The 14,451-nt window shown below is 35.1% G+C and overlaps 3 protein-coding genes across 15 annotated transcripts; 1 reads left to right on the plus strand and 2 right to left on the minus strand.

The window, feature by feature from the left end:
* Positions 1-1,846: 1,846 nt before the first annotated feature.
* Positions 1,847-9,042, minus strand: LOC117231223 (angiomotin-like protein 1). Of its 4 annotated transcripts, none has more exons than XM_033489437.1 (14): positions 8,905-9,042; positions 7,910-8,024; positions 7,603-7,784; positions 7,042-7,304; positions 6,763-6,958; positions 6,339-6,628; positions 5,857-6,257; positions 5,637-5,782; positions 5,235-5,569; positions 5,029-5,163; positions 4,758-4,939; positions 4,523-4,677; positions 2,692-3,468; positions 1,847-2,323 (listed from the first exon to the last, which is right to left on the minus strand). In XM_033489437.1, the coding sequence occupies exons 2-14, from the start codon at positions 7,986-7,988 to the stop codon at positions 2,285-2,287; spliced, it is 3,180 nt and encodes a 1,059-aa protein (XP_033345328.1). In that variant the 5' UTR covers positions 7,989-8,024; positions 8,905-9,042; the 3' UTR covers positions 1,847-2,284. The 4 variants fall into 4 exon arrangements, with proteins under 4 accessions (XP_033345328.1, XP_033345326.1, XP_033345324.1 ...); XM_033489435.1 differs by adding an exon at positions 8,297-8,789 and having other exon boundaries at positions 1,847-3,468; positions 8,905-9,014; XM_033489433.1 differs by having other exon boundaries at positions 1,847-3,468.
* LOC117231224 (thiosulfate sulfurtransferase/rhodanese-like domain-containing protein 3) lies at positions 9,027-10,701 on the plus strand. 9 transcript variants are annotated; one of them, XM_033489441.1, is made up of 4 exons: positions 9,027-9,164; positions 10,067-10,255; positions 10,326-10,488; positions 10,564-10,701. In XM_033489441.1, the coding sequence occupies exons 1-4, from the start codon at positions 9,113-9,115 to the stop codon at positions 10,616-10,618; spliced, it is 459 nt and encodes a 152-aa protein (XP_033345332.1). In that variant the 5' UTR covers positions 9,027-9,112; the 3' UTR covers positions 10,619-10,701. The 9 variants fall into 9 exon arrangements, with proteins under 9 accessions (XP_033345332.1, XP_033345331.1, XP_033345336.1 ...); XM_033489440.1 differs by lacking the exon at positions 9,027-9,164 and adding an exon at positions 9,488-9,702 and having other exon boundaries at positions 10,052-10,255; XM_033489445.1 differs by lacking the exon at positions 9,027-9,164 and adding an exon at positions 9,488-9,642 and having other exon boundaries at positions 10,069-10,255.
* A 111-nt stretch (positions 10,702-10,812) lies between these two features.
* LOC117231323 (NKAP family protein CG6066) lies at positions 10,813-12,610 on the minus strand. Of its 2 annotated transcripts, XM_033489677.1 has the most exons (5): positions 12,467-12,610; positions 11,953-12,167; positions 11,764-11,848; positions 11,213-11,592; positions 10,813-11,116 (listed from the first exon to the last, which is right to left on the minus strand). In XM_033489677.1, the coding sequence occupies exons 2-5, from the start codon at positions 12,045-12,047 to the stop codon at positions 10,939-10,941; spliced, it is 738 nt and encodes a 245-aa protein (XP_033345568.1). In that variant the 5' UTR covers positions 12,048-12,167; positions 12,467-12,610; the 3' UTR covers positions 10,813-10,938. The 2 variants fall into 2 exon arrangements, with proteins under 2 accessions (XP_033345568.1, XP_033345567.1); XM_033489676.1 differs by lacking the exon at positions 12,467-12,610 and having other exon boundaries at positions 11,953-12,295.
* Positions 12,611-14,451: the final 1,841 nt, after the last annotated feature.

Here is a 14,451-nt window from a genome sequence, read left to right on the forward strand (position 1 = left end):
CAAAACGGAAGCTGCACGATAAACCTTCCCCTCTAAAACGTTCACGGGAAATAATAATTGATAGAAAATTCACCCTATACGTAAAATAGATAATTAACACAAAAACGAAAACAAATAAATACGCTAAAATTATATTAGAACATATTTGTCATTATAAATCGTAGTGTGCGGCATCCTAACTTGCTTTGGCATTCTACGCATTTTTCTTCTTTTTTCCTTTTTATCATCTTTTTTTCTCTTTGTTTCGCGCGAGACAAAAATTAACGATTCGTCCTAGAAATTTTCGACGTCTCTGCGGAAACAACGACGTTACACACGTCCAGAGATTTTGTTCCCCTCTATATTTTCCTTCTTTCTTTCCTTTCCGTTCTTTCTGCTCTCTTTTTTTTTTTCTTTCTTTCAACAGGCTACATACCATTCATCGAAGGGATTACATCGAATGCTAATGAAATTTCCGCTATATTTACCACGAATATCCCTGTAGTCTTCAAGGAATTCGTATCGTGAACAATAGACGTTTTAATGCACATGAATATTCGTGAACATGCATCAACTTCAGCTATGTCTGTATACATATATTCCTGGCTGTATGTAGATGTAAATTCGTGCACACGCGCGAAGGGGAGAAAATAGGGTGAGACGGGATGAGAGAGAAAACATGTAGCAAATAGCGAAGAAGAAAATTTGTTTCGTCGGTATTCAGTTTTTTCAGTCTTATAAGTACCTATACTAATCACGAAAATTATAATAACCTTTCCATCAGGCTGGAATTCGCAACGTGACGCGTTCAACTTGCTAGTAACATAAATTATTACTGCTTTATCGCTTTCATAACTCCTTTTGTAATATTTTCTTTTCTATAATTAATACACGAGAGATAAAAACACAAAACATGTACGCTATACCGGAACTTCGCAATATTTTGAGACTATAATTTGTAATCAATCAGTTCAATTTAAATGTAGCCTGATCTTACACTGTTTAAATAACGTCTATAAAAGGAATATGCTGAAAACAAGAAATACGACTTAAAAATAATCTGCCTAAAAGCTGAATATCATCGATCGAGATTACTATCGTCAAGAGTTTCATTGATATTAAAATCGAAATGCATTTAAAACCATGAAGCGGGACAAGGGGAGAAGTACCTTTCGACCGGTTGAACGATACTTGGGCGCGAAATGTAAATGCTTATGAAACTGCTCCATCGTGAAATATATTATTTCTAAGTATTACGTATGATTCATCACCATCGCTACGTTTACTATGTCACCTTAAATTAAGCGAATCACCGTTAACGATTTACGTAATTTCTCTCGGTGTAAAGGAACACTCAAAATCATCGAATCGAGACACGTACACACGAAAATGTGATTATATAAAATATATAATATGTGTATATATATATATTTATTTATATATATATAAATATATATATATATATATATATATATATATACTAGTCGAATTGCTTGCTGTGCATTCGGACAAATCGAATTTTCGTTCGCCTTACCATAGTTTCACTTTTCCATCGAAAAGCGAAACTGACTGGATATCTCGCGTTTTGTATCTTTATATGGTTTCCAGCAGGAAACGATCTTAAAGATACATAAAAAGAAAAGAGAAGGAAAAGAAATATGTTTTCATAAGGCACGCGCAGAAATGCGATACTCCTGGCGAAAGGGTAAAATTATAAAATACACGTTCAAAAAATAACGCGTCCACTTAAGGGTGACGCGATTGACTTTATCCAAAGGTTCCGTGTCCTTTAGAATTCCGAAAGTTATTCCGAACGTATACTCTTATTCCTAGTTGTACCGATCGTGTATTTCTTTTTCACGCAGTCTTTAACAAGGCACTTTTTCGCGTTTATTATACGAATATCATTATTCAACAAAAGGCCGCAATGTTCCTAGATGTAGTTGCGTACGAAACGAGTGGAAATCAATTCCGTTTTCATTACAGAAATTACTTTGGTAATGACTAGGTCATGCATTATCGCTACGCGACGATATATCGTGATTCTTCGCTATGTCGTTGCGATCGGCTTCGCTTCTTCGTTATTAAATGGTAATAAAGGGAACTTAACGCATCGTTTAATATTATGGCTGTGTAGACGTATCGCTCGCGCATACGTATATTAGGACTTCTAAATAGGATCTGAACTCCTGAAGGGCGAAGTAGGGACGCTCTCGAAACCAGTCAACGCTTTTGATTTTTGCCTTCGTTCATTAATCCGCCTCCCATTTTATTCGTCGTTCACCGCTCTTTTCCATTCGATCATCTAACCATTCGACCCTGCTGTGCTCCTCTCTGACATCCACTAGAAAGAAATTTTCCGTCGTTCGTTGAAAATGCAATAGAAAACTTAAGACAGTAGAATAAGCATCTGTATCAATGTTTGGTAAGGAAGATTCTCATAAATGGAAGATAAAGTATGGAAAATTATATCCCACGAGTTACTCTTTATACGCTACAAGGAGTTATACACTCCTTTGAGAGAACATCTCTTTGAAAGCCAATATTTATAACAAGGAAGACTAACTCGATTCCAAACATTATAAATTAAAACTGAATGCGGTAATTGCTCGGACGAGGTATGGATCTCGCTTTGGAAGGAGGCAACGATGACGTGGACGCCTCGCTGCTAGCAGTGCCTCCGGAGTCGCGCCCTCCGCTCTTGCTGCTCACCGTGCTTCCGGTGCTTTGTCCTCGTGAACCAGTTTGCTTTCTCAAGGTGCCATCGCTGAGGCGACCGTACTCTCCGATACGACGAGACGGCGGAGGTATCAGCGAGCGACTCTGCATTTCCCTGTGCTTCGTTTCTGAATTGGAAGGCTGTTTCTTGCGAATATTTTCACCTTGAAGGCGCTCGTACTCGTGACTCGTCGTGGAGGATGGCTTTTTCAGCGAATTATTCACGACCAACTGTTCCGTTCCGGATGATTTCTTTCGACGCTGAGCCTTCGTGTCGAATCTGCCATACTCGATGGTGCAGTTGCTCGTATCGCGCACCTTCATGCTCACAGAGGTGTCCAAAGCTGGACCTGGGTCTGATTTCTTGCGAGTCTCCGTGTCGCTTAGTCTGCAGTAACGCGAGTTCGTCGACTTCAGATTCTTCGGTGGCCGCGGTAACGAGCTCGGAGGAAGACTACCCGCGCGACGTGGTTCGCCCTCTTGCATCCTCTGCCTCTGAGAGCTTCTGCCCTGCTTCTCCAGCAGCATCATATCTTCGGGCTTACCGTCTGACAATCTCGATACAGTGCCTTTTAGTCTCGAGGCTGCACTCGCAAATTCCATGATACCCGGCGAAACCTCGCCACCGGAGTCGTCTAATAGGCGACTCTTGCTCGAGGCGGTGCTCGAGGTACCTGTGCTATCTACACCCGCCAATAATGGCTTGGGTATTTTTCCTTTTCGCGACGCAGTGCCTGGATTAGAGAATCCTGGAAAACAGCAAAGTGCCCGCTGAAACAAGAGAAAAGCAGAGCCGCGTTGGAAAGGAGGCCTGGGACCTGGAAAGTGGGGGTTAGTGCTCGCTACAACAGCGCATGCACACTCCAGGATCACACGGGATGAGGATTGGGTTGGGTTAGTTTGAATTAAGAAGGATGGAGGAAATGTCTTTTCTTTTTTCTTTTTTTATCGTCTAATCGAAAATATACGATTAATATATAGTTAATTATAAAACGAAAAATCAATGGCACACAAAAATTTGTATTAGTGAAAATACAGTTTACTGAGTTTTTAGATAAAAAATGAGCAGCAAATGCATTCTTTACATATCACCTATATATATATTGTCTTATGATTTATGCAGAGTTTGCTTTTTACAAAATATTAAATTAGTTTTCCTTCCAATTATCAATTTTTATTTTTATATCGCAAAAGTCTGATAACGTACGAATCTTTTGAAGGTTTGTTGTAGATAAAAAGCTTACTCTGTATAAATTTGGCTAACAAAGCGAAATAAAAAAATATAAGAAATTCGTAAAAAAAGAAATGAATTAATACAACACATAGTTATGCAAATAACACAACTACAATGTACTATGCAATACTAAACACAAGAGAATAGTTGATGCATTTAATATATTTATTTAATGTATCGAATGCATCTGACAATTATTTATATATCAAACAGAAGATATTATAGATTCTTGATGATACATCAACTATTCTTGTCCATACGACTAACCCAAATAGAACATTAAAATACCTTTGATTGTATAATCTGTAATATTTTCATAGTCTCCTGTAGCTATAAAGCTAAAGTAAACACTAAAGAGTTTAACATTACAAAATCAAAACATTATGTCGAACGCAAAGAGTACATAGAAAAAAATAAAAATAAAATTTCATAAAATGTAATTTTGAAATGATTAAAATTAAATGATAAAATCCTACTTTTATCCTGTCCTTCACATAGTTACAAAACTATGCTGCCTACAGAAAATTAATTTTACTATCACGAAATTATTTCTACGTCTAGTAACTATACGTTTACTGGGAGCTTGCATACCTTACTAAGTAGCTGGGAGTCTAGTTCTTTTAATTGATCATCGAGACTTTTATTCGTTTGTTCGAAGCTCCCCTGCTTCCTATACTTGTAACTGTCCGTAACACCGTACGAACCAGTACTTCCATAACCACTACCACCACCCAATACACTGCTTACTGTTAAACATAAAAATGAATAATTAAAAAGACATTATAATTACTAGTTTTCGAAAAAAGAACTGTATCAGAAATCTTACCGAGTTCTGGCGTGCTTGTTAGTGCAGTATGGTGATCCGCTGATGTGCTTGAGTGAGACGAATGTGCAGCAGGGTAACTACCAACACCACTACTGCTACTACTATCCTTGTCGTACGTATGTTTTTGAAGGACTCTAATCATTGCATCCCTTTCAGCTAATTTCGATTCTAGATCCTTCATTCTATGAAACAGACAAGGGTTTGTATTACTGTAATTCTATTTAAATGACAAAAGATATAAAAAGATTATATGAAATAAAAATAATATTACCTAGATTCAAAATCAGCCAATTTTTTCTGTGCCGCGTGTACTTCATCCATGTGTCTCATTTTCTCAGAACGTGCCTCTGCAATTAATTTCTCAGCGTCTTGACTCGTCTTCTCTAACGCAGCTATCTTGGCGTCCCTGATTGGTCAGATAAATAAATTGTAATTAATGTGCATATGACAAAAAATGTATTAAGCGAGCAAACTTACTTTGGTAGACTGGCTGCATCAATTGCCGCTTGCCTTAGTGCACTTTCTTCGAGATAACGTTGCTCCCATTTTGCAACGTCACCCTCGAGTGACATAATTTTTTCATCTCTTTCGCGTATTCGTCGTTTTAATTCTGCGATCGTTTCTCCATTGGAGGATTGTTCATTACCATTAGCACCACCGCCACCGCCACCACCGCCTTCTCTTAATTCCCGTTCTAATTGACCTCTCAACTGTCTTTCTGTTTCTTCTCTTCTGTCACTGGACGCTTGAAGAGAAGACAAAGCTCGTTGAAGTTGGCCTACCCTTTCTACGTATACTTGTTTCTTCCGACACTGTAAGAAACGAATGTAACAAACAACTTACAAACAAACAATTTACTGGAACATAAAAAAATATTACCTCTTCTTCAAGGCGTACAACGTTGCCTTGTGCGTTAGTGAGAGCAGTATCTAAAATATCTATGTGTGTACGTTGTTCTTGTAACGTTGCTCGCTGTGCTGCTAATTCGATTTCCTGCCTTTCTTTCGCCGCGGCTAATTCTTTATCTAGTATAAATATCGATAGGATTAAAATAATATTTTTATCAACGAGACATTAACGAATAATAAAATTTACATACTTTGTGTAATCAATTGACCAATTAATAATTCTCGTTGCGTTAATTCCTTTCTCATAGATTCTACGATCGGAGGACTATCGGTACGTGCCGATAATAAATCTATTTGATCTCTCAATGCACGATTTAATTCGGTTAATCGTCTGCAGTCATTTTGTAACCTCAGTCTAGCAGCTCGTTCCAGTTTCTCTCTTCGTTCACTCGACGCAGCCAATTCCTCATGAGCCCTGTGTACCTTTGCGATCTCTTGTTCCAACTTTTGAGATTTAGCAACCTTGTTATAGCATCTTTCTAATTCTAATTTTAAGGCACTGTTCTCCTGGATTACAATTTGTATCATCTCTGATGGTGGCCAAATTTCACCCGTTGCAGATTCTGTCTCCTCTCTTCCTTTCGTTTGAGGTCTATGAAAAATAAAATATTATTTACAAAAAGCGATCATTAGAAGTGAAATAACTTGAAGAAAATCGGTTTAATTAAATCACCGTGGAGAAGTTGCCCGCAAATTGTAATTATCCATATCTGGTTTGCCTATTCTAGATAAATCAGGTTGTGATCTTGATAATGTCAATTTTTCCATAGGCCCAAGAAGTCGAGATTTATTTTTTAGTGGTAGCAGAACAGACATATACGAAGGTGGTGGTCTATCTTCTGATTCGCTGTCATTCTGTTTTCCTCTATCACCATCTCTCATTCTCATATCAATATTTCCTCCATTATTAGTTAGCTTGCTATAAGATGGTACTTTAACTTCTTTTGCAAGATGTTTTAATACCTGCTTAATTTAAACGAAATAAAATAACAAACATGAAGAATTAATCTCATTTAATAAACTGTATCATAATAATATAAAAGTATTAACAATATTCATTTGTTAAACATATATTCCAATACTACTAAAATAATCACCTGTGACTGACTAAGATAATCATCTGGTATATCTGTAATTTCTTGACATCCCCCATTATTAGGTTGCTCGTAAACATGATCTTCATGAGATAAATTCGATAAAGACTGCATAGTAGGGCTATTCGAATGTCCTTTACCACCACCATCACAATATAAGTAACCCATATCTCCATGTTCTCTTACTACACCTGACAACCTAAAATTAAACATTGATATATAATTCATAAATATTTACCAAAGATTATAAAAATAAGAATTTTTCTTCAAAGTATATATTACCTTCCAGATGGTACCCATGAATTATCATCATTAGCACTGTGTATAATAAGTGTGTTGTAAGAGCTTGTAGACACATCTAAGCTACTTCTATTTGACCCTACACTGGTACGATTACTTAAATTATCCTTCAAACTATTTCTATTAGAACCATTAATGCTGTCTTTAAGGCTATTTCTATTAGAACCATTCAAATTCTCCTTCAAACTGTTTCTGTTTGAACCATTTAAACTATCCTTCAAACTGTTTCTGTTGAGCAGGTTACCCTAGATTGCAATAAAGTAATTTACACTTATGTGACTTAATGGTAGTGATAGCAATTTAAGATATATAAGAATAATATAGTTAGATAACAGACATTAAAAAATGGTCACATGTATCTCAAAGATAATGACAAAGAATGAAAGTATATGATATATAAAAGTAACTAATATTCTTCAAAAACTAAAATATTATAATAAACAACATAAATGTATATTATTTTAATGTGAGTCACTGTTAGAAAAATTATTAGAAACATATATTGTTTAGTAAATAATTACTAACAAATGTTTTCATACTTACTTGTATATTTGGTATATTTTCTTTATGACTGGAAGATCTCGATGGACTTTGCTGCTGATTTTCTTGGCCTTGAGGTTCTTGACGAGCTGTATGTCTTATAACATATCGATCTTCATTAGTTAAGTTCTCATTTGATGTTGATACATCAGTTTCACTACCACTCAAACTTTGTGGAAGACCACCTATTAAATATATATCATGTATTTTGAAAAATACAACTTTTCATAGATTAAAATTTTGTTCATTTAAAAAATCTTAGAAACAATAAAAAATATCAAGCACAAATATTATAAAACTTGTCTTGTACCTTGCATTGATAGTTGCTTCCTTTGTATATTATTATTTGAAAAAGGTAAGAATCTGCTACCTTGCTGCAGAGAACTCATTTTTCTATTGTTTCATTTACACCTGTTCTATTTAATCTGCAAATATATAGAATTAATTTTTTTCAATCATTCAGGAAATACCAAAGAACAGTTTGTTTATATGTAATCTCTACATGAATGTGTTATTCTAATATGCATATCACATGGATTAATAATTCATTGCATGACTAAATAAATAGATTTTGCAAAGATTAATTTATTTTCCTTTCAACATGCTTTTTGCACACTCGTACATACAATGTTAAAAAAAATTAACAATGAAAGATCTATATTTACAAGCTTTTAGGAAACATGGATTTATAACATGCCTTATTTATAATATTCTTTGATAAAACGTGTTTTTATAATGTATTTTAACCAATATTTAGAAGCACATCACATCGAAACACGTCGAAAAGGCGAATGGAGATAGATACGAACAATGCCCACAAATTAATCACTCTCACATCTCTCAAAGTTAAAAACCAGTGGGAACGTAAACCTATTCATGCATTCTTCTATTTGACACTACGCGGCACTCGAAAACGAGGAACGAAGACAGAATTATCAGAAGTCAACGTATAAGAAAGAGACAACGATGTTATAGTAATGGTAAAGCAGAGCGCTCTGACAGAGGTGTCAACACTCTGGAATGTTGATAATCCGGAGATATTGAATTTTTCGTTGATGCGTAACATCGTAGTGGGATAGTATTCGAGGGCTCACGAACGCGACTCATTGATATATGCGTGTTTGCAACACCGAAAACGATCCTGTTGCACACGGTTTTTAATATTTTTACACGTTGCTGAACTTGAAGGGCTGTATAAATAAACAAAAGAATATACTCGAACTAGAATCCAGCGAGGATTTTTCACATGCCGCACTACAGGAATGTAAGCAGATGGTCCTAACGAATAGACGTCCGATTACTCACATTATGCGAAAGTGCAAAAACAGGACGAGTGTCGTAATTATTTCAATAAATTAATACACTTTACTGCTCCATGCACGAGAAATAAAAATTGTTAGTTCCCGCATTCCTCATCAGGGTGCGACGTATACGAAAGCGGGATACGCTCTTCCTGACTCTTCTAAACTTTCCCAACTTTTTTCTTCATCTGCAGATGAATCACTGAAAAGCAATGTACGCAGAATATCATCTTGGTATCTGTTTTTTATATCATTGCATGATAAATCTAATTTATTTTTCTTTTCTTACAGATCGAACAAAGTTTTATACTTTATTCTTAAGTAAGATATTTAAGTCAGGTTCATTGCGTTCTGACGATATAAGCAATTTAAATGCACACGACAGATTTTTGCGATAGGCTTTTATTTCATTTTCGAATAATTCTTATTTCAAATTAAACACGCTGTTGTGTACATAAAAATATATTTGATGTAAAATTCAATTAAATGAAAAGAATTTTTATCGTTTTAGTTATTTAATATATAATCTCTGATATAAGTACTTAATTAAGTCGCGTCCATTGGTATACGATAGCACGCAATAAAAATTTGCATTAAGCGATATTGTTATCTTTAAGTCTTTTGAAAAATATGGTTATATTACGGCGATGAATCATTTGGAAGATTTGATGAGAATATTATGATATTTATACAAATAATAATCTTTTTCTAGAACACAATTTGACTTACAGTATCTTTAGATGTATGTACTGTTTGATACTATGTTGCAACCTAAGTTGTATAAGATTCATACTGTGTGATTGTGAGTGGATCAGGAAGTAATTATGAATTTTAATAAATTACGACAATGCTATAAATTTCTTTCTTTCAAATCATTACATCAAAGTTCATATGTACCATTACGAAACCAAAAACCATTTATTTATGATAAATTGTTGAAAATTGCTTCATATAGGATATTTTTTCATGGTAATCTACAAAAAATATTAAAAAAGGAGCCTGTAAACTTATTGACAATTCCGTAAAGAATATAATGCGTGATTTAACTTTCTTGTTTTCGTGATTTTTAAAGAAGTTTGTGATTAAAAATAAGATGTTTTACTGTAAATATACGATTTCATTTACGATATATCAAACATATTGTTTTTTAGTAAAACCAACTTTACAGTTTTCAACCTCAATACTTCATAATACAGATGTTAAAACCATGTCTGGAAGTGATAAAATTTGCCTTAATGTTGATTATAATGAGATTCTAAAAGCTCAAAATGATAGTAGTGTTTTAATCATCGATGTCAGGGAAAAGGAAGAAATTGATGAAACTGGAAAGCTACCTGGAAGTATTCATATACCAAGTATGTTCCAATATCGTCAAAATCATGCTTTAGAGTATTAAGTAGTTATTGTTGAATTTTATTATTATAGTGGGAGATGTTGCAAATACATTGTCGAGCCTTTCTGAGAAAGATTTTAAAGAGAGATTTAAGAAAGAAAAACCTTCCAAAAATACGAAGATCATATTAAGTTGTAGATCTGGGAAAAGAAGTGGCATGGTTCAAGAAGAAATTCGAAAGCTTGGATATGAAAAGTATATTATATTATAAAAGTATACCTACACATGTTTTACAGATGTATTAATTAAACCTATTTATTTATATTTTAGTGCATACAATTATGTTGGAGGATGGCTAGATTGGGAAAGCAATCAGAAAGTATAAGCTATTGTTATAATTATTTTTACATGAGTAGATATATTTACTTATAAATATTAGTAAACACATATATAATTTCTTAACTTACAATGATAAACTGTTATTAATTGTTTAAAATGAAAATTTTTTAAGCTAATCCTCATTGATAAATAATATCATATGATATATAATCAATTAAGATAATATATTTACATCTATTTCCATATATGTATATATCTACATGCGTATAAATAATATTTTACAATGTGTTCAATTCTTATATACACTTTCATACATAACTTCTTGTTATGTTAAATAAGATGAAAATTATATGCCAAATAATTACATTACTTTTTCTTCTGTTCTTGAGCTAATTTCTGATTAACCATCTCTCTGAATTGCCCCAAAATAAGATTTTCTCTCTTCTGTCGTTCTTCTTTACTAAACATAGCCAATGCTCGTTTCTCATCAGCAGAATAAATTTGGTTTTCCTTACGGATACGAACAGCTTCCATCCGCCGATGTCTGAGAAAAAAATAACATCAATGTTAGAATAAATTTATTTTCCTAAACTTCAGTAATTTTCAAACTATGAAAATAAATTTTCAAAGGATATCTTACCTGCTACCACTCATAACATAACCAACAGATTCATATGCGGCTATCTCTTCTGAAGTCAGACCAATTTCACCTCTTCTAGGTATACGTTTTCCTTCTGCAACGTATGCAGCCATAGCAGCACCTTCACCAGGTAAAAGAGCCTTGCCAAAATCTTTAGCAGATAATGTCACATGTGGCTTTTGAACTGGTCCCACTACTTCATCACCACTCTCATCTGAACTTGATCCCTTTTTAACCTTTGCTTTATCATTAATTCCATTCTTTTCCACCCATTCTAATTCCTCAGGTTCACTGTCGGAGCTACTATCTGACCTTTTCTTTTTCCGTTTCTTCTTTTTGTCTTTCTTAGCTTTCTTTTCTTTCTTTAGTTTTTTACTTTTCTAAAACAATGATAAAAAACATTTATTATAACTTACAAGAAAAGTCTGTAACAAATAACGTTATAAAGAAACTAATTTTTACATATACAAAATATAATAAGAAAGGTATATGGAAGTACAAAAATAAATTTACTTATTAAATTAATGAGAAGTTAAACTATGTTTTCATACCTTCTTCTTCATCTCATGTTTCCTTTTTCTATCTTTTGGTATAATACTGTCTTTGTACTTGTTAGTCTCTTCATCTTCGTCAGAACTATGTTAAACACAAAACATTTAACAACTTATAAGAATAAACATATATATATAATATAATTGATGTATACTTTGATTACAAAATAAAATATTATAAATTCTTACTCTTCGATTCGTGTTGGTGATTTTCCCCAAATTCTATCAATACCACATAACCCAATTTGCTCTCTATCCCGTCTCCGTGCGTCCATTTTTTGCATCTGCTTTTATTTCTTGTTTACAAGCTATGACAGATAGGGAATGAGAGTGCTAACGGTTATGGTTCTGGTTGTTTCAGGATTAATGCTGCACCATACGGCCAAATGCTGAACCATGAAACACTTTAACAATACAAGAACGTATAAAATTAGAGATCTGCTCTGTTTGGTTGCACGCTAGCATAGACAAGAACCTATTAAATTGCACGGTTCTACGAATAACAAAATCGCGTAATAATTTATGTCGAAAAACTATTAGTATCGGACAAACAAATTTTTGGAAGAGTTGAAAAATATAAATTTTTATGTAACTATATTGAAAATCTGCTATCGACTACACAGATAGTGACAAGCAATATTACTCGATCCGACGAAGTAACAATGCAACAATAAAACTTTTATATTCGGTTGATATCACGTACCTTAAATGACTTAACGCTCAACGTGGAGGAGGTTTAATAGATCGAGCGTTAGCGTAATTTGTCATTTTATTTCCACTTGTATACAAATAAATCTGAACACGACGGTTGTAAGATCTCGTTGAGACTGAAATATCACACACGCACAGTACGACGGTCTGTTGATGATTGCCCTAGTATGTCGCTGGTGCTCCCCACCAGCCGTTGGGTCTCGTCCGCCCATCATCACCACCAGTCGTTGGGTCTCATCCGTCCATCGTCCCTACTTGACCGGAGATTTTTCCCGACCTTTGAACCCTCAGATTTGCAGCTCGGGGAGGATAGATATAATTCGCAATTTCAAATTTCAAAAAAGGGATAATTATTGTCTGAGTCATATACGGACGATCACTCAAAATCTCGAACAGATAGATCTATTTAGGATGAATTAAACTGGGAATGATGGTTCTTTAACGTGAACTAAATATAGTAATGTGCTATAACTAAGACAACCGAATAGTTAATTCACAACTCATAACTAATAGTTTACAACTCCTCACAACTCGACTCTTCACTCACGACTATCACAACTCGACTTTTCATCACTCGACTCTGAACTCACAACTCCTCCATTCGACTCATCAGGTAACGAACACCCGGTAACGATTTCGAGGTAACGATCCGGTAAAAACTCCCGGACCCTTTTGACTTAACGGCACTTCAAAGTTTTATTGTTTATTGTTTATCGTTCACCCGATATTTCTTAGGCTATTTGTCCACGATATTACACTCGGCCAATCTGACAAATACATCGGACCCCAGATGTGTTTATCGTCGCTAATTTCACTACTAACTTCAACAATGTCCCACCATTTCAAATGATCAGCCGCCGTGAAGGTCGTTTGGGGCCTCTCGTGTTCGCCTTCTCGCTGCACCATATAAAGATCATTTCGTAAAACTTTCGCCACACGGTATATCCCAAGGAACTTCGAGTGGAGCTTTAACTCAGGACCGGCTTGCGTCCTCTTGATCGCCACCAGATCCCCCGTCTTGTATGTTGTCGTCTTCTTGCATCTCTTGTTAAACGCCCTTCGCGGACAAAAGGTCGGATTGATCACTTGCATTCGCACCACCTGAAATTTTCTCGTAGCTGCCTCATTCTCGCTTTTCATTCGCTCCTTAGAACTTGTGTTCTCTCCATCCTTCATCAGGGTACCAACTATCTTACATTTAAAAGCGGTTTTCTTTGCACGAAATTTATGGAATCGCGAACATCAGCCGCTTTCCCTTGTTTCAGCGTCGACACTTTTGAGTCGCTTCGAGTGCGTACAAGAATATCGCCCTACGTATTACCTAGCTCTTCATCTAAAACGAAAGTCGGTTCTCTGACTATCCGCAATTCTACGGGCTCCGAACATGTTTTAATGCGTTCCTGGCTTCGACGATAGACATACCACGCAGTCTACGTTTACAAATTTGAATTATCTGCGAAATCACGCTCGAAGATACTAAGGAAACTTTCTACGTTCCACTGTCGCACCTTTCTGGCGTACTCGTGCTAGGTTTTATTTTTTCGACTGTATAGTTTGCACGATATTCTGTAAATCCTACGAAATCCTCATCGCAACCGGTCGTGTTGTCTTAATACGACGCTACCGTGGTTATGTCCGCTGTAACCGATTCGTCTAATAAATTTTTTTTCATGACGATGGTGTCCTCAAGACAAAAAGGACTCGTGGGAAGTGCAACTGCCGTACATTCTTTACTACTTTCCCCGATAGGAACATGAGGAGATCCCCTTTCTTTTTTCGACTACGATCGGGTTTGTAAAGTCAAATTGAGACTGATCTATTATTCCGTCTTGCTGAATTTCTATATCTATCTTAAACACCTTCGGGAGTCTATTATCTATCGTATCATATCTATCCTATATGATAAGTTTATTGATCGATAGATCTATTTACGATGGATTAAACAGGAAATGATGGTTATTTAACGTGAACTAAATA

The sequence above is a fragment of the Bombus vosnesenskii genome, unplaced genomic scaffold (genome assembly GCF_011952255.1).
Source record: "Bombus vosnesenskii isolate JDL3184/JDL3185 unplaced genomic scaffold, Bvos_JDL3184-5_v1.1 scf7180000013272, whole genome shotgun sequence".
Lineage (NCBI taxonomy): Eukaryota > Metazoa > Arthropoda > Insecta > Hymenoptera > Apidae > Bombus > Bombus vosnesenskii.

Excerpts from the sequence above, each read along its gene's own strand:
- LOC117231223 (XM_033489433.1), bottom strand. The coding sequence starts at position 7,988 with ATGAGTTCTCTGCAGCAAGGTAGCAGATTCTTACCTTTTTCAAATAAT. Across the intron at positions 5,783-5,856 it reads TGGTCAATTGATTACACAAA|ATAAAGAATTAGCCGCGGCG; the intron begins GTATGTAAATTT and ends TATTTATACTAG. Across the intron at positions 4,940-5,028 it reads TTGGCTGATTTTGAATCTAG|AATGAAGGATCTAGAATCGA; the intron begins GTAATATTATTT and ends TCTGTTTCATAG.
- LOC117231224 (XM_033489438.1), top strand. The coding sequence starts at position 9,725 with ATGAATTTTAATAAATTACGACAATGCTATAAATTTCTTTCTTTCAAA. Across the intron at positions 9,902-10,068 it reads AAATATTAAAAAAGGAGCCT|TTTTCAACCTCAATACTTCA; the intron begins GTAAACTTATTG and ends CCAACTTTACAG. Across the intron at positions 10,489-10,563 it reads CGAAAGCTTGGATATGAAAA|TGCATACAATTATGTTGGAG; the intron begins GTATATTATATT and ends TTTATATTTTAG.
- LOC117231323 (XM_033489677.1), bottom strand. The coding sequence starts at position 12,047 with ATGCAAAAAATGGACGCACGGAGACGGGATAGAGAGCAAATTGGGTTA. Across the intron at positions 11,593-11,763 it reads AACATGAGATGAAGAAGAAG|AAAAGTAAAAAACTAAAGAA; the intron begins GTATGAAAACAT and ends TCATTGTTTTAG. Across the intron at positions 11,117-11,212 it reads TATGTTATGAGTGGTAGCAG|ACATCGGCGGATGGAAGCTG; the intron begins GTAAGATATCCT and ends TTTTTTTCTCAG.